This window comes from Castor canadensis, chromosome 3 (genome assembly GCF_047511655.1).
Source record: "Castor canadensis chromosome 3, mCasCan1.hap1v2, whole genome shotgun sequence".
Lineage (NCBI taxonomy): Eukaryota > Metazoa > Chordata > Mammalia > Rodentia > Castoridae > Castor > Castor canadensis.
In genome coordinates, this window is record NC_133388.1 from 92,440,950 (window position 1) to 92,465,388 (window position 24,439).

Below are 24,439 nucleotides of genomic sequence, written 5' to 3' on the forward strand. Positions count from 1 at the left end.
CAGGGTCAAGGTCAACTTAACTGGAGTAAAATAGATAATGTTACAATTTGAAAATCTTTGCAAAAATTTGTATTTTTGTATTGGAAGGTAAAAATGTCCAAAAATCCAGACAAAATAAGTCATACTTAGAGAAAAGGAATGTAGGTATTTTTAATTGTTTGGTTACAATGATTAGATCAAAAGATCACACCCAGAAAGCCATAGCTAAATATAGGAGAACAAGTACAATGAACAAAGATTCACAATTGTGAGAAAAATCAACTCTCTCCACATGGAAATTTTATTACCATTGAATTTCTCATCACTCTGAAAGATGGAGTCAAACAAAATGGTTAGCATATGGACCACTGAGGATAAATATTTGCCTTGTGGTTGTATCTATGCATATTAAAGGGCATACTTTACATGCTTCTTATAGTTAGTTAACTATACTATAGTTTTTACTTTCTTTGGTGCTAGAGACTGAACTAAGAGACTTGAGGATACCAGGCAAGTACTATACCACTGAACTACATCTCTAGCCACTTATTTTCACATTTTAAATTGTGGTGTTTTACCTTTACTAGCTGAAATGTTCAAATAATAATCATATATATGTAATTTTCTTCCTCAGTAATTAAAATTATGTCTAGTTCTAGCACTCTGATAAAGATAAGAAAAATTCTAGACAGGAACTACAAGCTAGTAATAATTGAGTAACAGATCTACATCAAGGTAAAAGGAGAGATTCTGGACTAAATTGTTTGATGTAGACAGAGTCCTGGCTTCATTCAGTGCATTCACTGTCTAGCTTAGCCAAGGCCACATCTTTGACTTATATTCAACCTGCAAGAACTTAAAGCTAAATGAACCTTAGAGAACAATGATTGTGAAGAAAGGAAGTTCCAAACAGGCAAGTGAGTTTTATAAAGACTGTTCATACAGCGTGGCAACATTTTTCTTTGTTCTTCTTTATATTTTTGCTTTCTGTAAACAAAATATAATGATTGACATCACTCTTTATACCTTTTGGAGAGAGACAAATTAGGTAACACTATAATGATCAGCTTTGCTACATCCTATTAATTTATTCATTTTGTTCAATGCTGACTTTAAACTCAGAACATGCCAGGTAAATGCTCTAGCACTGAACCACAACCTCAGCCTACATCCAAGTCTTAACCATGGAGATTTTGGAATATCTACTACCCATTATATGTGAAAATATATGCAGTAAACATTAGTATCATATATAAATGGTCTTTTGATCCAGTTTTGCAACAGTTACATAAGAATGTATAGCACACATTTATTTTGCCAGCCCCATTAACTAAGGAGTAAAGAACATGTGGAATGAGAGTTTTAGGTGTTAAATAAGGGTTATTCAACTCTAAAACTGTAGTCATTCCTGAAAAATTGGTAACCTCAAGTACCAATATTACTTTTCCAACATTTAATTTTGTACCAACAATATAGGAATGTTCTCTTATTAGTGCTCTGTAGTTCCCTTCAGAAATGTTTATTGCACATTTTATCTCAATAACTTTAAAAAAATATTTCAAAGTAATCAGGCTTTTTTAGTGTATACTGAGGATTTAACAAATGTGTCTGTCAACATACTTCCTGAGAGTTACAAAAGTTGAGAACTTACTCCATTGTTGGTTTTCTACAGTCTTCCTTATCTCTCTAACAAAGTGTTCAGCTAATCTTATCTGGAGCTGAAAAAGAGGTGAGGCAAAGTATACTCACATGTACTGACTTTGCTTCATATTAAGAGGCAAATCTGATCTAATTAGCAACATGTCCACTACAATTTTACCTACTATTTTGTCCTGTGAAATATCTTAAACTGAAAAATATGGAGGGATATCTGTAAATCAGCTATATTTCCAAAAGTATAGAAAATCCTTTTGATTCTTTGAATAAATAATCAAATTCATGAGTAATGCTTAAGTCATCACCTTATTATTCTCTAAGATTTCCTGTTTTCCCCTCTTTTAGACAACATCTTAGAAACTCATGCAAATGGATAAATGGATATGTTAAATGAAAATTCAAATATTTCTGAGTTTATCCTTCTGGGACTTTCCAGTTCTCAAGAAACTCAAATATATTTTTTTGTTATCTTCTTTCTTGTCTATGTAGCTATTATAGTGGGGAATCTCCTAATTGTGATCTCTGTGATATTTGATCATCGTCTTCACTCTCCTATGTATTTCCTTTTAGCAAATTTATCATTTTTTGATTTATGTCTTTCCTCTGTGGCAACTCCCAAAGTGATTGCAGACTTCCTTATAAAATGTAAGTCTATCTCATTATGGGGCTGCATGGCCCAGATGTTTCTTATGCACTTCTTTGGGGGTGGTGAGATGTCTCTCTTAATAGCCATGGCCATAGACAGGTATGTTGCCATATGCAAGCCCTTGCACTACAAGACTATCATGAACCACAGGATGCTTATACTGTTTCTTTTGCTCTCATGGACAATTGGGTTCATACATACCACAAGTCAAATGGTTTTCATAGTGGGTTTACCTTTCTGTGGTCCAAATGTTGTAGACAGCATTTTCTGTGATCTCTCCCTCGTCATCAAGCTTGCTTGCACTGAGACCTATATCTTGGAGCTCTTGGTGATTGCAGACAGTGGGCTCCTGTCCCTGGTCTGCTTTATTCTGTTGCTCATATCCTATATTATCATGTTGGTCACCATCTGCCAGCATTCCTCCAGTGTACCCTCCAAGGCTGTGTCCACATTATCTACTCATATCACAGTAGTAACTCTCTTCTTTGGCCCAGCTATCTTCATTTATGCTTTTCCATTCAAAAGTTATTCTGTAGATAAATTTCTTTCTGTGTTTTATTCTGTAATCACACCCTTTCTTAATCCAATTATTTATACACTAAGGAATCAGGAAATGAAGGCAGCCATCAAGAGACTAAGCAGCCAACATATTGGTTACTGCTTGGCCCCTTAAATATTTGTAATATCTGATTTTATGTATATCTTCTGTTATTTGGGTGTTTTGAGTGTTAAACATTTATTCAAATAATTAAAATGAAAATATAAAATAATATCAAGGTTATTTTCTCAAAATTCCTGGAATTAGTAAGATATTCTTGATTTAAAAGTTTTAATAGAAAATGTTCATAGCATCAATGTAATTCCTAAAAATGCCAGTGTTTTTGTATGTCTTTTTTCATAGAATACTTATAATGCATAAAGATATATTTCTTATGTAATTTTTATAAGGATTCAGGGAATCAAGATGTAAACCAGGAAATTTTAATAAAATAACAGATGGTATTTAACATAAATTTTCATTTCTAAAGATGTGTTTTTTACTTAATGTGTGTTTAAAAATGTTTATCAATGTATGTCAATCTTATGAAAACTTATCCATTGTATTGGAAAGTGAATTATGATTTATTGAGCATTTTTTAAAATTCTGTGGCCTCAATATGGCAAGTGTACTTAGTAGAACGAAAAAATTGTCTCAAAATATATTTCAAGTATTTCTTTGAGTTCCCAAATAGTTTTATAGAATACAAAAAATTGAAATATTAAAAATAAAAACCATATCTGTTACTCCTCTTTCTATACCAAACAATAGCAATTGTTTAATATTCTTTTAACAGAATTCAGTAGTTCATGAAACTTTTAAAATATTTACTAAGTAGTAGACTCTTTTCCATGCAAAACAATATATTGCTCATGAAAACATGTATTGTCCCTGTCCCAAGGTTAATAACAGATTAGAGTTCAGGGGGAAGATATTTATAATTAGGCATGATGGTCCCAGAAAACAAATCTAAAGAGCAGACATTTAAACCAAGGCATTATCATCAGGTAAGCTGAAGAAGAGAGTGCCAGAATGTAGGGCCAGTCTATCCAGATAGTGTAGAGTGAGGTAGAGCTTGTGGCTCTACCTTTGTGAAGGAAACTGATGAATCAAAATGAACATGCTTAATGCTGAGATTTTATAGAAGGGAAAACATTAGAGTATACAAGTATAGCTGATGCTTTTTAAATAAAAAATGTAAAGTGTTTTGGTAATGGAAGTGTTTAGAGTCAATGAACTTTAAAGTCCAGTATAGCTGCATTCTCTGAACTAAAAAAATAAATATTAGGACAGTGAAAACAGAGACAAAAGTAGGCTGTTAACATAGTCCAAACTTATTAATCAATACTAATTGTTTCATCGAAACTTTACAATGAACGTCATCATCAAAGCCAAATACAAACCTAAAATTATGCAAATCTCTACCAGGCCCATCTTCTGGGGGAATATCTAATACTGAGCAAATCCAATTTACCTATGTTCCCCTATTACTCTAAATATTAAATCATTTTCCCTAATTAAATTTGGCAGTAGACCATTTTAGAATTTCATCTTTATTCTGGAAAATTCTGTGTATGCTATATTTACAACTTGGCATGTATAATCTAGTCTGCTCACAAAATATGTGCACATACAATTTTTCTAATTTCAATATTTGTTTATTTACTGAGGCATATATATCTTTGGCACAGATATTTCAAAAATGCTGTTTTCATGGCAATTCTGATTGAATACTGATGTCTTGGTGAGGTATTACATTGAGGAAATAAGCCCTCTGAGGCTCAAGTCAAAAGTGAGGAATCTGCTAACAATGAGTTTCAGAAGTTTTGTCAAGTGTTTCTAACCTCGGTTCTTTGCTATTTCCTTCAAGAAGGCTATAATTGTTTGTGGGAAACTCTCAGGACCCCCAAATCCTCTTAGAAAGGAGTGGAATCACTGTATCTTTTGTGCAAAATCCCTAAGAGGGATTGCAACAGTCCAAAAGGATAGTTGCTGAACAACCCTGTTCTCTCTGAGTGGGACTGGGAAAACCTTTCCCTAGAACCTGTTGTTCCACACTTGGGGACAAGGGTAACCTGGGGACTGCCATGTACTCCTTCCTGCTTGTCTGCACTGCTTAAATACACTCTTCAAAAAATAAACTATGCCATTGCTGCCCAGCACAACCCTGAGTTATTTGCTGCTTGAGCACCTAGGCCCAGAGTCGAAGCCCCCGCTGCAGCTGGACTGTGGCAAGTGGTGCCATGACTCTGATTCAATCTAAACATCTTGGCAGTATAATTCAAGGAGGAACAGGGTCACTATGGAGCCCCAATCCAAGGTGTCACAAACCGTAAGTTAGGGGATGGAATGGGGAACTCACTGAGTTCAGAACATAGGCATTTCTTACAGCTACTGTACTGTGTGCTAAAAAGTAAGGGTATATCTTACACCCAGAGACAAATTGAAGATTTTATAGAGACAGTTATCTGATTTAATCCTTGGTTTCCTGAGCGTGGAACTTTGGATCCTGATAGCTGGAAGGAGATAGGAGAAAATGTAAAAAGAGCTCACTAAGGAGGGGAAAATATTCCTATTCATTTTTTTGACATGTGGTCCTCTATTCATTATTGCTTGGGACCTCTAGCAGATCCTTCTAAAGAGGATCATGAGTCAAGTCTTCTGGAGAACAGTAAAGAAGACAATAAGAAAGATAATAAGAAGAACAATAAGGAGGAGGAAAAGCCTCCCCCACAAAAACATGTAAAATTTAAGTTTTCCTTTATGGAGGATTCTGCACCACCTTATGCTGGCCTTTACCCATCATTGGACCCATTTCAATTTGACCCTTAGACCAGTGCTATACCTAAGGCAAGAACAAAATGGAGAGGAAAATGAAGTTTCCCTAGAAACAACTTTAGGCAACTCTTATTGAAGGATGGGAATAATGACCATTATCCTCCACCTTTGGCTCTTTCATCTTCAGAGAACCATCTAGGCCTTCCAGTCATCCTGGGGCCTCAGGGACAATGAGAGCATGAGCCCATTTCTCTTGAGGTACTTAGAAGATTTGATGATTCAGTCAGGGAGAATGGGGCTAATGGTTCCTACACTCTTACTCTATTAGAAAATCTGAGTTGAGAAATTTATACACCATGGGACTACAAGTAGTTAGCCTGAGCTTGCCTTAGCCCTGGTGATTTCCTTATATGGAAAGCAAAATATTATAATGAATGTGATGGAAAGGCATAAAGAAATAGGGATACAAGGGTTCCTTTAACTGAGGACAAACTGCAGGAGGTTGGCCCATTTGTCGATGCCTTTCACCAGATGAATGGCATGCCCCAATATTTTGATCAGGTAAGACTTTGTGCCAAGAGAGCTTGGAGTAGCCTCCCTGACTCATGTAGAGAATCAACTGAAAGTATCTTGCAACTAAAACAAAAGGCCAATGAGCTGGGCTGAATTCTTGGCTCATGTAAAACATGCCATCAGCTGCAAAATTCAACATGCAGATGCACAAAGTTTCTTTGTTCACTAAATTGCATATGAGGGGCTACCAAAGAATGCAAACAAGCTATCAGAACTGTAAAGAATGGAGATCTTTCTACTTGGGTTTCTGCTACCCAGGATATTGGCACCCAAACCTATATGGCCACCGCTCTTGCAGCCACCCTAACAAAAGTGAGCCCTACTCTCTCCCAGACTACATGCTTTGGATGCAGACAAAAAGGCCACTGGAAAAGGGACTGCCCTGAGGGCAAAGGTTACCAGGGCCAAAAGCATGTCCCACCAGGAGGAAAACCTTCTAAAATGTGCCCACAATGCAATAAAGTCTATCATTGGGCTAAAGACTGTAAGTCCAAATATCATGCTGATGGGAGACCTTTAAATGGGACTGGGGGCAGCCTTCAGCCCCACCCTAAGAAGGAACAATTTCCTGCATCCAGTGGGAAAACTTCTGGTGTTCAGGATTTAATCTCTTGGTTTTAGAGGCATTAACCATCTCTCTGGGTAATACAACAGTCCCAGTAACATGTCATTTCTATAACTCCATAAAAGAATTAACAGGAATAATCATGGGGAATGAAAAGTATCTTCTTCAAGGACTAACTGTACATCCTTATTATACTATGTTGCAATCCAAGTCTCCAACAATAGTCTGTGTTTCTAGCTCTAGGCAATGTTTAGGATTAGAGAAAGATGCCAAGATTGCAATATTTTTGCCTTTACCATCTGAAACCTCTCCTCAAATCGATTGGACTCAACCCATTTTTTATCAAAGGCCCTTAGCTACTATCTATATTAGGGGAATAGCTTTTTGAGGTCTTCTAGACACAGGAGCAAATCAGAGTGTTATCCCTCAATCATTACTACTTAAACATTAGGGAACAAAAAGAGGAACTACAGTACAAGGAGAAGGGGACCACAATTAGCCAAAATTAGTACAGAGGTACTCCAATGGGAAGATGAAGAAGGCAATTCAGGGACTTTTCAGCCTTTCATAATTACAGGACTGCAATTGTACTTATGGGGGAGAGACATAATGCAACAATGGTTCATGACTCTTACCACACACAAAGCTCAACCTTGGGAGAAGGCTCTTTCCCAAGCTCAACAAGATAGGACAGTCATGAGGCCTTGGGGGCAGGCTCTTTCCTAACATTCTCCTGTTGCTGTGGCCTTGGTTATACTTGTAACTACCCCCTGCTCCAAGGGGCCACTGATATGAAGTCCTGACCCATAGCTATACCACTTAAATGGTTAATCAATGAGCCTATATGGATTGATCAGTGGCCAGTTTCAGGACAAAAATTACAACAGGCTCATATTTTGGAACAACAATAAATAAAAGCTGGGCATGTAGAGACTTCCAATAGTCCATGAAATAGTACAATTTTTGTAATAGAAAAAAAGGCCAAAGGAAAATATAGATTAATACTCAACCTTTGAGCCATTAATAAAGCTATGCAAACCATGGGAGCTTTACAACTTTGCTTCCCTTCTCCTGCCATAATTCCTGCAGGATTTACAATTATAATTATATATTTAAAAGATTGGTCTTTTACTGTCCCATTATGTGACAATGATAAGTAAAAATTTGCCTTTACATTGCCATCCATAAATAATGAAAAACCAGCTCAATGATTTCAATGGAAAGTATTACCTCAAGGAATGAAAAACAGTCCCACCATATGTCAGGCCTGTGTCCATGCCGCTCTTATACCCTTCTATAAAAAATGGTCACAAATTAAATGTTTTCATTATGTGGATGATCTTTTAATTGCTCATCCCTCATTTACACTGTTACAGCAGGCTCTCAGAGACTTAGAAAAATGCCCAGCCAAGGAAGATTTAAGTATAGCTCCTGACAAAACACAGCTCTGTCTACCATTCAAATATTTGGGACACACTATAGTTGATAATATAGTCAAACCTCCTAAACTAAAATTAGGCATAAAAGAGGTTATGACATTAAATGAATTACAGACACTATTGGGAAACATTAATTGTATTCGGCCTTTTCTTAAGATCCCCTTGGACTCTTTAAAACCTGTTTTTGAGCTACTGAAAGGAGACTGACAATTAAACTCATTAAGAAAATCAACTCCAAAAGCACAACAAGCTATACACTTATTAAAACCACTCTTCAACATAGTTTCATTGACAGGATAAACCCCAGTCAGCCCCTCCAGCTAATCATATGGGGAACTCCAACTACTCCAACAGGGGCTATTATACAATGGCCAAATAAAATGATAGAGATGTTCTTTACCCATAACATATCCCCTAGGAGTATTACTCCTTATATACAAAAGATAATATATCTAACTATGAAGAGAAGGCAAAGATGCAAGCAAGTGTCTGGCAATGATTTGTCACTCATAGTTACTCCCTTCACCAGTATTCAGATAGATTATCTTTATCAACAAACCTATTTATGGCAAATTGCAATTAGTCATTACTCAGGAAAATTTGATAATCACTATCCCAAAGACCCTACCATAATATTTTTAACTTCTCAGGCCTGGATTCTACCTCGCATCACAGCCACCAAACCCCTAGCCAATACAATCATGGTATATACTGATGGCATCACAAAGGGAGAGCTGGTTATATCATTTACTCCCCTTTGGGAACATGTACAGAACAAATAAATATTGCAACTTCAGGAGTAACTGCACCACCTGCTGAAATCTTAGTGGTTCTTGCAGCCCTGCAAGCTCTCCCTGGTCCACTCACTATAGTTTCAGACTCCCAATATGTAGTTAAAGCCATTAACTCTATTGAAACAGCTAGACTAAAAGGAGATCCTAATTCTAACATTTTTCAGTTATTCACACAGGCTCAAATGGTCATTCAGGCTTGTACTTCTCCATGTTTTATTACTCATAATCATTCACATACAGGCTTGCCTGGCCCTATGGTTGAGGGAAATCAAGCAGTAGACCAGCTCATCTTCACTGCTGTTGAGAACTCTCAAAATCCTTCTTCCGTTTTTCAACAGGCCTTACAAAGCCACTCTTTACTACACCAGAATGCTAACATGTTACACAAACAATTCCCAACCTTGACTCGAGACCAATGCAAACATATTATTAGGGTCTGCCCCACCTGCAGTACTCTTCTACCTTTGGGCCCTAATACTGGCATCAACCCTCGTGGTCTTAAAGCAAACCATATCTGGCAAACTGATGTCACTCATATTCCCCAGTTTGGCACCTTAAAATATGTTCATGTGACATTGGACACATACTCTGGTGTCCTCTTTGCCTCAGCCCACACAGGAGAAACTACTAAACATGCCCTTGGTTACCTGCTTTGTGCTTTTGCAACCTTTGGAATTCCAAAGTCCATAAAGATGGACAATGGTCCTGCCTATACAAGTAAAAAATTTCAAGAATTCTGTAAATTATGGGACATTACCTACAATACTGGAATTCCTTACAATCCTCAAGGCTAGGCCATTGTAGAATGACAACATCAAAAGATCAAAAACCAGCTTTTTAAAATAAAAAAGGGGGAGTTCACCCCCAAGTCTACACATACCCAATTACATCTCATCCTATTAACTTTAAATTTTTTCTCACTTGATGATCAAGGCACTACACCTATGGAAAAGCACTTCTGTGCATGGAATATCTGCCCACCTGTGTGTGTTCCTTAGAAGAAGTTAGAGACAAACATATGGCAGTGACCTAACCCTTTACTAACTACAGGTCAAGGATAATATGCTTGTTTCTTTCTAGAACATGAACAATGACCAAAATGGTTGCCTCTCTGATGCATCAAATCAGTCACAGCCATTGACGGGACCCATGAAGAGACTTTGGCTAGACAAACTTAATCCTAGTCATTCATTTGATTTTGGACTTAAAGGACTAATAGGCATAGGTGGACTCATGCTTTTGGGTTTACTTAGTATCATATGGCTAAAAAGACTAATCACTTGAGAAACTAACCACTGCAAAAAGGAAAAATTTCTAAACACATTTTTCATAACAAGTAAAACACATTTTTCATAACCCTCAGGATGCCAAAGCCTCTTAGAAAGGAGTGGAGTCACTGTAGCTTTTGTGCAACAGCCCTTTGTTTGATTGCAACAGTCCAAAAGGATAGTTGCTGAACAACCCTGTTCTCTCTCTGAGTGGGACTGGGAAAACCTTTCCCGAGAACATGATGTTCTTCACTTGGGCTCACAGCCATAGCAATGTGACAGCCAATCTCAGTACAGAGGTCAGGGGAAACCTGGGGACTGCCACATACTCCTTCCTGCTTTTCTGCACTGGTTAAAAACACTCTTCAACCAGCAAAAACCCTTGTTCCTTCCTATTATTGCTTATACTCTCTCTACAACAAAATTAGAGATAAGGGCAAAATAGTTTCTGCTGGGTATTGAGGGAGTGGGGGGAGGGAGGGGGTGGAGTGGGTGGTAAGGGAGGGGGTGGGGGCAGGGGGAGAAATGACCCAAGCCTTGTATGCACATATGAATAATAAAATTTAAAAAATTGTCATAATAAAAAAGAACCGTTTTCTCTAACTTTTAAAGGTATATTAAATGCCTTTTAGAGAAAAAAAAGAAAGAAAATAATTTTGACTACAATTGGGAAGTACCCCAAAACACTTATATAACCCTTCCTAGGTGCCACACTCTGATGACATATGCACATTAACTTATTTAATTGTCATGAGAAACCTAATGAAAATATTTTGCTGTGGGTGTCATTTTCAGAGAGGAAACTGAAGTACTACTTGCCTAAGGACCCAGGGATAGTAGATGGCAGAGCTGGGTTTCAGAATTTTTGGTCTTAAGGCACTCCAAGGATGAAATAACTGCCATTCCATCCATGTTTGCTAAGCCACTTCCAGCTCATAATTCACATACACTCCGACAAAAATATTAATCCCACAGTGGATTTTTGCTGACCCATTAGCTATTCTGCTAGTTTGGAAGGTCCATAGACCTGTGACTTCTTCATGCCTGTATCCTTCCATATCTGCAAATTCTAAAGAACTGGAGTCACCTGTAATTCCTATTGTTGAGTTGAACCAGTGGAAATTATGATCTTTGATGTATTACTTTTAGAGAGAAATTATATCTTGCCTCAAATAGATTTTGAAAACTAAAAAAAAAATAAACTACACCATTGCTGCCCAGCACAACCTTGAGTTCATGTCATTGTTCATCGCTCGAGCACCCAAGGCCAGAGTCAGTGCCCCCACTGCAGCTGGACTGTGGCAATTGTTGGAAAAATATGAAGAGATTGCATACCAAGAAGAAACAGAATCATTTCTCTCAAAAATGAACTTACCTATGATTATTGTTACTCAATTAGCCTCTAGAATTTGCTTTCTTAATTACACTGTTTTACCACAAATTTATAGTATAGTTGCCCATCTTTCATGATCCTCCTGTACTTACAAACCACAATGGGATAAATGAATTTCTAAATATTTTGAATGATTGATTACTTAACTTCACTAGCTTATTGATTATTATTATTATTCAATTAAGGCCATCAAGATTGGTGAACTCCCCACTAATACCACTCCTCATTTTTAAGTCCAATGTATGGTAAAAAGAGATATTTATCTGTGTTGTTTTTGGTCAATGTTCTATGAATGTCCTTATAAATATTGCTTAGTGTAGACAATGCTTATTATAAATTAACTCGAATAAAAATACAACTATCATATAAGCTATACACTTTTTATGTTAGCATGTTAAGATAATTGTAATTTATTTAAGTATTATTTAGAATGTATTCGCTTTCAACAAGTGTGTTCACTGTTACTAACCAAGCCACTTGAGCTGGTATTATTACTTCATAGAGAAAATACTTTTCTATAGAAACCTCATATAGATGCTAAAATTGGTGAATACATGATCTACAAGGAGATCATAAGAATGAGAAAACAGTGAGAATAAGTACTTGTTCCGAACTGTAGGGGAAAACCACATGTTTACTTTAATGGTTTCCTCTGTGAGTTCATCAGCAGTCTGTCATCTTTTGTATGTTTCCTAGCTACCTATTTTTTTAAACGCACAAATAACTGTCAAAAATCCTAACTAATTCAGAACTTAACTGTGTCTACATGACTTTCAAGAGATTCTCTGCTAGAATTGCTGGATTTTAAATAGTAGTGCTAACAAAAACATGTTGACTTTTTGTACATTGATGAATGATTTGACATTTTACATACATCTTATAACTTAACTAAAGCCATGTATTTTGATCATGATGGAAATAGTAACAGATAATTTGGGTTAACTAGCATCTGGACAAATGCATTTAGTTGCAGTAAGAAGCAGAAGAACCAGTCTGATTAATAAGTAAGTATCATTCATACTCCAGATCCAAATGTCCACTTTTATAGTTTGAGCTTCAGTTTTGTAAATTAATTTATGTTAGTTTAATCCATGAGGGATAAAAAGTGATATTGCTTTATAATATGATAAAATAATAGAAAACTAAATTTTTCCTTGACTAAATTTAACATCTATGATATCTTTTAATATGATAAAATGTTAGAGGAAGAAAATAGGAAATATTAACTTATTCTATTACTTAAAAAATTCATTTTAATATGTTTGTCTATGGTTTTACTTTCCAATATTGAGACATACTTTGATCCAGCAAGCATTTATGGGATGTCAAGTGAGATAAATGATTAATTTAAATCAATTTTTAATCTCCTCCTTCATCTCTCTTTATTTTTTTTTCTTTTCTTTGGTGCTATGGATTGAACCTAGGACTTTGCACATGTTAGGCAAGTGCTCTACCACTGAGCTATATCCTGAGCTATACTTATTTTCTTGATTGAAGTCATGTCATCTCTTTGTTTTTTGAAACAGTATCTTGACCATATTATAGCTCAGGATAGCCATGAATTCTCTTCATAGCCCAGAATGATTTTGTAGTCATAAACTCATAATCCCTCTCCCTGGGCCTCTCAAGTGCTATGATTACCACGTGCACTACCACACCTGGCTTTTGAAAGTTATACAATCTTTTAGTAAATAAAGCTGTCTATGTTTGCTGCTAAGATTTTCATTTTTGATCATATTATAGTCCAAGGACTGTCTCCTATTTTTCTAAACCTACTGTCAGTTTTCATTTCTCCTCTCCTCACTAGGATCCTACACAGTAACTGCTGTTTTATCACAAAGGTGGCATTGATTATACAAAAATATACTTAAGTATCCTTTTATTTTTATACATGCCCTCATTAAGCTTCATCTCATTATTAGTTTTATAACCAAAAATAAAATAATTAAATGGGCCTACAGAGAGTTGGGACAATTGAAAGATAAAAGGAAACATTCAACTTTTAATATCTCACCAATTTCTCTCACAGGACTAATTTCATCCACCATTTTTGAATTATCATTAATGCTAAAAGGTCAGACCAATCCTTTGTAGCCCTAAAGCATTATTCTTTCAATAAACTGAAATTTCATTAGAACTAGTTATTGAGAGTTTTCACAGCTTTCCAACACTTAATGAATAGTGTCTAATTCTAAGAGATACTGTATCTGGAAGTCCATTGGTTGCAGTTTGTATGCTTTATTGACCTGTACCTCAATTTTTACTTATGCATTCAGAAAGATCATGCTTCAGAACTCTTTGCTTTACTGCTTCTGAACTGGTAAGGAAGATAATTATTTGCCTGTTAAATCTCACACAAAATAAGAGTTGTTAAATAAGTGATCCGTGATCAGTCATATGAAAGGCATGGTGTCAAGTTTCAGAAAATGTCTATATTCTGGAAAATTTCCCAAGAAAGAACTAAACTCAAGGTTATGAAGATTAAGTGAGAAGTTTGATGTGAAGTTCCTAGTACAGAGTCTGGCACATAGCAGAGTGTCAATGTTCAATTTAATTTATTATCATTGAGGAAATAATGTTGAGCCTCTGTTATACAATGTGTACTGTGCAAGGTGCTAAGGCAGCAACAATAATAAATCAAAGAAATCATAACCTTGGAAAGAAGAGAGAAGCATGTAGAAATAACTATATCACAGTTTATAAGAGGAATACTATAAGAGGGGGAACACAGGGAAGATTCATCAATTCTAACTCAGTTTGCTAGGAAAGGTGCCACTGGCATATATTTATTTAGATACTAAGACGAAATAGAGTGAGTTTTAAAAAGTGTTGGATCATTCCATTCATTCTTTAGAAGAGTACATTTCTTATTAATAGATACTTTCATATGCTGAATTATCCTTTCTTGAGGATTTATGAAGAGAAGTAGTCTAATGGTAAACAAAGCAATTAAAACAGCCAATTTTCAATGACTCTTGCTAGTTTAAGAAAATATAAGCATTTTTATGTCCAAATAGGAAACTGTATTTGAAATTTTGCTTTGTTATTAATGTTATTGGTTAAGCTGCAAACCAGTTACAGGAGAAATTGTTACAATTTTAGAGTTTCTATAAAGAGCTTGTAATCACAAGCATGATAAGATCACTAAGATTCAGCTTTACTCCCAGATCCTTATCCATAATTGCCTCCAATTTTATCAACCTTCATTAAGTGATCTACTCACCGGTATGCCCAATTCTCCCAAGTGGAAACAGTGACAATTCAATACCTGTTTTCTCTTCATAACAAATAATCCTGGAAAACAAATTATGTAAATGAAGTTCTGGAAGAGCTGAATAGGTCAAAGTCTGGAAAAATTTGGGACTTTTCATTCTGAGGATTGAGTAAAACAGTATGGAAAGGTATGAAGTCAGATAAAGGAAACAATATTTGTAGGATGATGGACTGAGGGGGTGTTCCTAATGAGAAAGGGCACTTAAGAGTCTGATGCTAAAAATGGATTGCAGAAACAAAATAATAGTTTCTGACTTTAAAAAGTCTATTATAGAACAAATACTCCTTGGCATTAAGCAGCCCCAGTGTCACCTGAGTTTGCCAAGATCAGATAGTACTGTGCCTTGGCTTCACAAAACTATCCAGAAAGGACATTTGATCAGGAAAGTACATTCTTCCATACAAGAAAAACATGAATTAATTTGCCTGCCTTCTTGGAAAATCTTTTGTTTCTATCTCCTCCCAAGGTCCCAGACATATTGAAAAGGCAGGTGAACATAATTGGGTCAGGATTCCACAAGTGTTCCAATCAGCAAAATGTATTGTGTTCAGAGTCATGCAGTGGTGGTAATGTCAGAAACCAGTCAAGTACCAGTGTCCAAAAATACAATGTAGGCACTATAGGTAAGTCTTAGCCCTCAGAATCACAACTGAAGTCAATGATTCAATAATAAACTTGTCAATATTTCAAATATTTTTTGGCTATTCCATCTAAGCTTTGGGGACTTTCCAGTGCCTACTACTGTTGATCACCCTATTGGATTATATTTTTTAACCTTAACACTTTTCAAGAAATCTGATCAGGTTTTTTTGGTCAAATATCCTTCAGTTTGACTCTGCCTATTGTTTACCCATGATTAGACTGTGGCTATACATTTTTGGCAGGAACATCACAGAAATTATGTATTCTTCTCTATGTATCTCATGAGGGAGGATGTGACATCCATATGCCCTATTTTGGGGAGGTTACTATGGATCAGTTAAGGGGGTGTCTTCTAGGTTAAACACCTGCAAAGTTACTTTTCTTCTTTTGTAAATAAATTGGCACATATATATATATATATATATATATAATTGATATTGTTTTGCTGGAGGTATGTTATGACATTTACAAATGTTCTTACACCATATCATAGTTGAATTCATCCCCTCTAACATTCTCTTTTATTCTCCCTTCCCCCTATTCCTAAAATAGTTTCAACATGTCTCATTTTTCTATTCACATACTTGTTTACATAGTATTTACACCATATTCATCCTTCTACTATCAGATAGTTTAGGGACAGGAGAGAACAGCAGGAGGAAATAGGTTAGAGAGGTAGATCTAGGGAAGTAACTGAAATGAATGATCATGAGAAACATCAGATGCTTAAACAATGAAAGGGCAAGAAGTAATTTCTCCTGCATAAAGAAAAATTATTCTCTTTCATAAGATAGAAATATACTCTGGTAGAAAGGAAATATGCTGGTGATCCCAATTAGCTCCAATGCTGCTTGGACAGAGTGTGAGACCAGGGCCACTAGACTATGTCACCTCATTAGTATTTCTTACAGTCACATTTGATTCATTTTATGTTTATTAATTCCAAAACAGAAATACTTTGCAGTAAATGTACTGAAAATCCCTTGAGAGCCCAGAAATTGCACAAAAATAATTTATCACTATTTTTAGCAACAGCAAATATTAAATACTTAAGGACAATAAAAAGAAGCACATAAAACACTTTCTTCTCTTTTTCTAACCCTCCTCTGTTTGTCACATCCTTTCCCACTTTTATCCTAGCATCAGGACAGCAGTGTCTGTCATGATCTCAGGGTAGGCTGGCTTATATTATATTATTCCTTACTGGATTTATTATTTAGTTGAGACATAGTTTATATAACTAAATGTAGCTTTTACCCACTCAGGTGGTAGATAGATACTTCCTTATTTTCCTCTTTGTTTTTTCCATCATCATGAAATTATAGCATAGGACCCAGTTTCCTGAAATGCAGTTATTGCACCATATTTCTTCATCATTAAAATGCAATTCTTATCTTCCTTTTTTAATTGTTGTTCTGGGTAAGGGTATATTGTGGCATTTACAAAGGGTCTTATAATGTATATTCTCCTTTATTTCCCTCTCTCCCCATTCCTAATATAGTATCAACAGGTGTCATTTTTCCAATTACATACACATGTACACAGTATTTGCACCATATTCACCCTCCTACACCCTTTCCCCACTTCGTCCCTCCCCCAAGTATCAGCACCACCCCCCAACAGGGAGGACTTGTTCTGTACTCTTGTTCTGTGATTTTTCAAAAGAAAGAAAAAAATGGCCCTTTTTTCTTATTAAGATAGCTACACAGGGAGTTTCCTTGTGGCAGTTCCATGTGTAAATGTATTATACCCCAATTTAGTTTATCTCCTCTACTTTTCTTCTTTATACCTTAGTCCCCTTCTTAAGGTTGTTTCAACCACTTTAAAAATTTTATATTTATTCTTGTATAGAGAGTACATCAGCCATATTCACTTTAACTTCCTTCTTTTACCCTCTGCCTCTCTTTTGTGACCTTCCCCGAATGTGACCTGTTTTTCATAAAATTGCTGTATTTGTATTATATGGAAGGGTAGCTTTTTTCTTTTGGTTATGTAGGTAATAACACTGGTGTATACATTATCTGTTACAAATTGCTATTATCTAATGGCTGTAAACCTTTCCCCTAACTGAAGGCTTCTATTTGCTACCTGTATGTGCTAGGCATATGGCCCATTAATCCCTTTTTATGTCACTTGGTATCTTAACGTGTTAATGAAATTGTGATGTGTGTCATGTAAATAGTTTCAAGTTTTATAATACAGCTTTTAATCATTTTACACAATAAATCTATACTCTCATAATTTTCTACTTTAAGTGTCAGTAAACTCTTCCATGTAATTTTATTGAGTTCTCAACTTCCACAAAAGCAATTATAGGACATAGGTTGAAAATGAATGGAATTTATAAATCAATTCTTAAGAAATAATACCTGTGATTTTGATTATTGAATCTATGTACTCAGTACATTTCTTCATTTAGTTATACTGTGTTTTATGAAATTGAGCAATATTCTAAGTGTTCAAAGAGTTATAAGATCATTTTGTTGAGAAAAAAAATGGCAGCTAAGGTGGGGAATCAGACCTCCTAAGCTGCGTGACTTCAAAAACCTCTTTGACACACTTAAGTAATTCTGATTGCTCCTAGCCCAAATAATAACCATCACCACATTAGGAGCAGATAAAATTCAAAGACTGAGCCTTATATCAGCCTTTAATTGTACCTAACAGCTGCAAAAATCCTGCTCACACATCCAGAAAGGTGTGTCCAGCTCCAACCCTGGGAAAAAAGCCCCTGACTGCTTCTCTTCTCTTTTGTTTTCTTTTTTTCCTTTGTTTTAATTCTTTTCCCAACAAGCAGAAGACAGAGATTCAATCAGAATCAACCCCTATGGGCGGAGTGGGTGGTAAGGGAGGGGGTGGGGGCAGGGGGGAGAAATGAACCAAGCCTTGTATTCACATATGAATAATAAAAGAAAAATGAAAAAAAAAGAATCAAACCCTATGACATTCTGGACCCCTAGCCCATGGAAAGGCTTCCTATGTCATTTATCCCCAACAGCTGGCTCCAAACCTCCAAAACTTCCACATGAAATTGCAGAAAATACAGGTGCATGGCAAGGAAGTGAGCTCTCAGCACTGAACTATCAGTGACATGCCATAAAGCAGCAAAAGCTGAGAGCAAAGGCAGGCTGACAGTCCAACCACCTAGGGGGCCCACTGCCACCCAACAGAAATTGGGAGAGGCATAAAGGCTCAGAGATGGAAACTAACTTCTCAAAGTAGGGCAGGAGGTGGATCCCAGAGAAAATATCCACGACAGAGGGAAGCACTCAAAAGTGAATTGACCACATTTCTAGGGCAGAAGCTGAACAATCAGACCTGCAGCTGAAAAACAACCCAGCTGCTACCTGTTGAAAATAGCTCTGACCACCCTTTACAAGGTTGCAATCTTACCTCCTTTCACAACTCCATGTAATCTGTGGACAGAGGTCCAAATACCACTCACAAGCCTGTCACCTGGTGAGACCACATCAGAGCTTCTGCTTGAACATCAATACTAGAATTGGACACCCAAACAATGACTCCAGAACTTTTATTAATAGACTGAACTGAACCAGGTTCCTGAACCTGTTTTTTTGTGTGCGTTTGTGTGCATATTTTTTTCTTTCTTTCTTTCTTTTTCTTTTTTATTTCTGTATTATTAACTCCATCATCACTATTCTCTTATCCACATTCTCATCCTCTTCACTCTCCCACCTGCTGTACTGCAATCCATTTTCTCCCTCCATCTACTCTTTCTGCCTCTTCTCATCCACTCTTTTCCCTGTCTTCACTTTCCCACCCATCTTTCTCCAACCTGCCATCACACTACCCCTCCTTCCAAACACTCACCACCTGCTGACTTGCCTAATCTACCAACTGCAGGCAACCACAGCTCCTGACATCCCTGACACAAACACCCTCCACTACAACAACAGAAATACACCTAAACACACACTGGGGCCACAAAACCCAGAAATCCCCATAACTCTCAACCCATCCACTCAGTCCTTTTCCCACCACCCATTCTTTATTTTTTTGCCCCACCTTTACTAGTTCCCCATAATCTTTAACTAGCCTAATAACCGTTACCCCCCAACTCCAACTGTTTATAGATATTATCATCAAGGGGTTTTCTACTGAATACATTAACAACTTATCTGGTATTGAACCCATGTACTTACAAATGCTAAATTATACCCCTAGACCAGTGTCAGACAGACACTAAACAAAAACCTAGCTAACAACCAAGTCAGCCACAACACAAAAATTAAATCAGGGAAAGATATCAGGCAGTAAATCCACCAACTGCCATACCAAAAATACAGTGGTACAGCACCAAGTGGAGCAATGGGAAGAAAAAGAAGGAATGAAAACTGCTCTCCTCAAAAAAGTAATTCAATGGGAAATGAAGAAAATGGATACCCAGTGCCTGAAATTAAAAAGAAAGGTAAATGTAACTAAGAAACTCAGCAATACCCACAAAACAACTCTCAAAGAAGAAATCTGGGAAGAAATATTGAGGAAATTTGTGGAGAAGATATGAGACATGGTTAACCAGAATGTACAAGATGCACCCAAGAAATTTCAAGACACCAAAACCAAAGAACATGAGATGACACAGAAACAAATAAGGGAACATAGAAAGGACCTTAACACACTCCAAAGTGAAACAAAGGACACTTTGAAAAGAGAGATACATGAATTAAAGAGGACCACCAAAATATAACAGAAGAGTTGATCACAGATTTGGAAAACCTCAAAAGAAAGAGTCAAACAGAAATCCTGGAAATTAAATGTCCCTTGAGTCAAACAAAAAACACAGTGGAAGGGCACTCCAGCAGACTAGAACAAGTGGAAGACAGTATCTCAGAGCTTGAAGATAAAATAAAAAATTAAAGAAAATATCATAGAAAGCTTCATTAAGCAACTCAAAAGCTGTGAAAGTAATATGCAAGAACTCAGCAACTCCATCAAAAGACCAAACATGAGAATCTTGGGCATTGAAGAAAGAGAAGAAGTGCAAACCAAAGAATATGTAATATATTCAATAAAATAATAACAGAAAAATTCCCAATTATCCAGAAAGTTTGCCCATTCATGTACAGGAAGCTTCCAGGACACCAAACAGACTTGACCAAAATAGAACCTCCCCACTGCATACTATCATTAAAGCAACTAGCACAGTGAAAGAATATTGAAGGCTGCAAGAGAGAGAATACAATAACATATAAAGGTAAACCAATCAAAATAACAGCAGATTTCTCAATGGATACCTTAAAAGCAAGAAGGGCATGGAGAGAGGTATTTTGGGAACTGAATGAAAATAATTTCAGCCCCAGGATACTCTACCCAGCAAAACTATCATTCAAAATTTATGGAGCAATAAAATCTTCCTCAATAAACAGAAACTAAAACAATACATGACCAGCAAGACACTACTTTGGAAGGTTTTACAAAGAATTCTACACACAGAAGATGAAAGCAAACTAAACCATTAGAGGGCAGGAAGTATCAAACCATGGAAGAATACAAGTAATCAAAGAGTAGCATTAATTCAACTGCACACAATCAAATCCTTAAACAACAAAAACAACTAAGTGGCAGTAATCATTACCTACCTTTCAATATTAACAGTGAATGTCAGTGGACTCAACTTCCCCATCAAAAGACACTGTTGGGCAAACTGGTTTAAAAAGGAAGCACTGATAGTCTTGTTTAAAAGAGACCCAGCTTATTGACAGAAATAAACACAGGCTTAGGGTGAAAGCTTATATCCATGAGTGCATATATTAAAAGGACAGAAAGATCTCAAATAAATGACCTAATGCTACATCTAAAATTCCTAGAAAAACAAGAGCAAGCAAAACCCAAAACAAGCAGAAAGAAAGAAATAATAAAAATAAAGGCCAAAATTTATGAAATAGAGACCAAAGAAATCATACAAAGAATCTAGGAAACAAAAAGCTGGTTCTTTGAAAAAATAAACAAGAGACAAGCCCTTGGCAGGCAAATCTGACTAAAATGAGGAGGGAAAAGACCCAAATCAGTAAAATCAGAAACAAACAAGGGGAGACAACAACAAACACCAAGGAAATATGGGGAATCATCAGAGACTACTTTGAGCACCTATATTCCAATAAATTGGAAAACCTTGAAGAAATGGACACGTTTCTAGATACTTACTGCCATCCAAAACTAAACCAAGAGGATATTAACCACTTAAACAGATCTACAACATGAAATGAAATTGAAGCATCAATAGTCTCCCAAAAAAGGAAAGTCCAGGACCTGACAGATTCTCAGTTGAATTCTACCAGAACTTCAAAGAAGAACTAATACCAACTCCTCTTAAACTTTTCTATGAAATAGAAAGGGAAGGAACACTGTCTAACTCATTTTATGAACCCAGTATTACACTCCTCCCAAAACCAGACAAGGACACATCCAAAAAGGAGAACTACAAGTCAATCTCCTTAATGAACATTGATGCAAAAATCCTCAATAAAATAATGGCAAACCGAATCTAACAACATATCAGAATGATCATTCACCACAACCAAATTAGCTTTATCCCACGGATGCTGGGCTGGTTCAACATATGCAAATCTATAAATGTAATACAGCACATAAATAGAAGCAAAATAAAAACCACTTGATCATCCTAATAGATGCAGAAAAAGCCTTTGATAAGATTCAACACCACTTCATGATAAAAGTGCTAAGAAAACTAAGAATAGAGGGAATGTACTTTATCGTTATAAAGACTATATATGACAAGCCTATAGCCAACATCATACTTATTGTGGAAAAACTGAAATCATTTACCCTAAACTCAGGAATGAGAGAAGGGTGCCAACTCTCCCCACTCCTATTCAACATAGTCCTCGAATTCCTTGCCAGAGCAAAAAGGCAAACAGAAGAAACAAAAGGCCTACAAATAGGTAAAGAAACAGTCAAAATATCCCTATTTTTAGATTACATGATTCTTTACCTCAAAGACCCAAATAAACTCCACCCAAAAACTTCTAGACACCATAAACAGCTTCAGCAAAGTAGCAGGATAAAAAATCAACTTACAAAAACCAGTAGCCTTACTACACATCAACAATGAACAAATTGAGAAAGAATACAGGAAAACAATTCCATTTACAATAGCTTCAAAAAATTGAATACCTAGGAGTAAACTTAAAAAGGACTTATAAATGACCCTCTTCATGGAGAACTGGAAACCACTGAAGAAGGAAATTGAGGAAGACTACAGAAGATGGAAAGATCTCCAATGCTCATTGATTGGTAGAATCAACATAGTAAAAATGGCTATACTACCAAAAGCAAGCTACATGTTTGATGCAATACCCATCAAAATTCTAATGACATTCATCACAGAGATTGAAAAATCTATCCTACAGTTCATTTGGACAACAACAAATAGCCAAGGCAATACTGAGCAAAAAAGAGAAACAATGGAGGTGTCACAATACCTGACTTCAAAGTATACTACAGAGCCATAGCAACAAAACAGTATGGTACTGGAACAAAAACAGATATGAGGACTAATGGAACAGATGAGAGGTCCTGGATATGAATACGCACAGTTATGCCCATCTTATTTTTAACAAAGGAGCCAAAAACATATGATGGAAAAAAGACAGCCTCTTCAACAAATGGTGCTGGGAAAAGTGGTTATCTGCCTGCAGAAAACTGAAACTAGATCCATGCCAGTGACCCTGTAGTAGTATCAACTCAAGTGGATAAGGATCTTAATATCAGACCTGAAACTTTGCAGTTAGTACACAAAAGAGCAGGGAAAACCCTGGAAACAAAATGAATAGGCCAGGACTTTCTCAGTAGAACTCCATCACCCAACCAACTAAGAGAAAGCATAGACAAATGGGACTACATGAAATTAGAAAGCTTAACATTAACAAAAGAAATTGTCTCTAAATTTAAGGTATTACCCAGAGAATGGGAGAAAATATTTTCTAGCCATACATCAGACAAAGGACTGATAACCAGAATATACAGAGAGCTCAAAAATTAATCTCCCCCCAAAATCAGTGCACCAGTAAAGAAATGGGCAACTGAACTAACCAGAACTTTTTCTAATGAAGAAATCCAAGCAGACAAAAAACACATGAAAAAATGTTCACTATCTCTAGCTATAAAGGAAATGCAAATCAAAACCTCACTAAGACTCTACCTCACCCCATTTAGAATGGCTATCATCAAGAACACCAACAAAAACAATTGCTGGCGAGGATGTGGGGAAAAAGAAACTCTCATACACTGCCAGTGGGAATGTAAACTAGTACAACCACTTTGGAAAATAATATGGAGGCCTCTTAAAAAAAACTAAACATAGATCTGCCATATGATCCAGCAATACCACTCTTAGGGATACATCTGAAGGAATGCTACTCAAGTTATTCCAAAGGTACCTGCACCCCCATGTTTATTGCAGCACTGTTCACAATAGCCAAGCTACGGAAACAGCCAAGATGTCCCACTACTGATGAATGGATCAAGAAAATGTTGTATTTAAACACAATGGAATTTTACTCAGCCACAAAGAAGAATGAAATTTTTTCATTCGCAAGCAAATAGATGGAACTAGAGAACATCATCTTAAGCAAAGTTAGCTAGGCTCAGAAGGCCAAAAATTGCATGTTCTCCCTCATACGTGGATTATGGACCCCAAATAAGTTCAGTAATATTATTGATCATGTGTTGCACACTAAGAGGAGAATACACATGGGAGAAATAGGGAAAAGAAAGAAAACCTAAAATATTTATGTGGTTGATGTGCTCCCTGTTGAAGATCAAATAAAGAAATCTTAAACTGGCAGAGGCCACTATAGGAAGGGGACCAGGAAGTAGAGAAGAGGTCTGGTAAAAACGAACCAATGTAGTTG

At 36.3% G+C, this 24,439-nt stretch overlaps 1 protein-coding gene across 1 annotated transcript; it reads left to right on the forward strand.

Annotated features, from left to right (window-relative positions):
• The first annotated feature begins 2,012 nt into the window (after positions 1-2,012).
• LOC109681048 (olfactory receptor 4K13-like) lies at positions 2,013-2,954 on the forward strand. The gene has a single exon (XM_020155632.1). The coding sequence runs from the start codon at positions 2,013-2,015 to the stop codon at positions 2,952-2,954; it is 942 nt and encodes a 313-aa protein (XP_020011221.1).
• Positions 2,955-24,439: the final 21,485 nt, after the last annotated feature.

Bases quoted from the DNA above. Each gene is read 5' to 3' on its own strand.
- LOC109681048 (XM_020155632.1), top strand. From the start codon at position 2,013: ATGGATATGTTAAATGAAAATTCAAATATTTCTGAGTTTATCCTTCTG.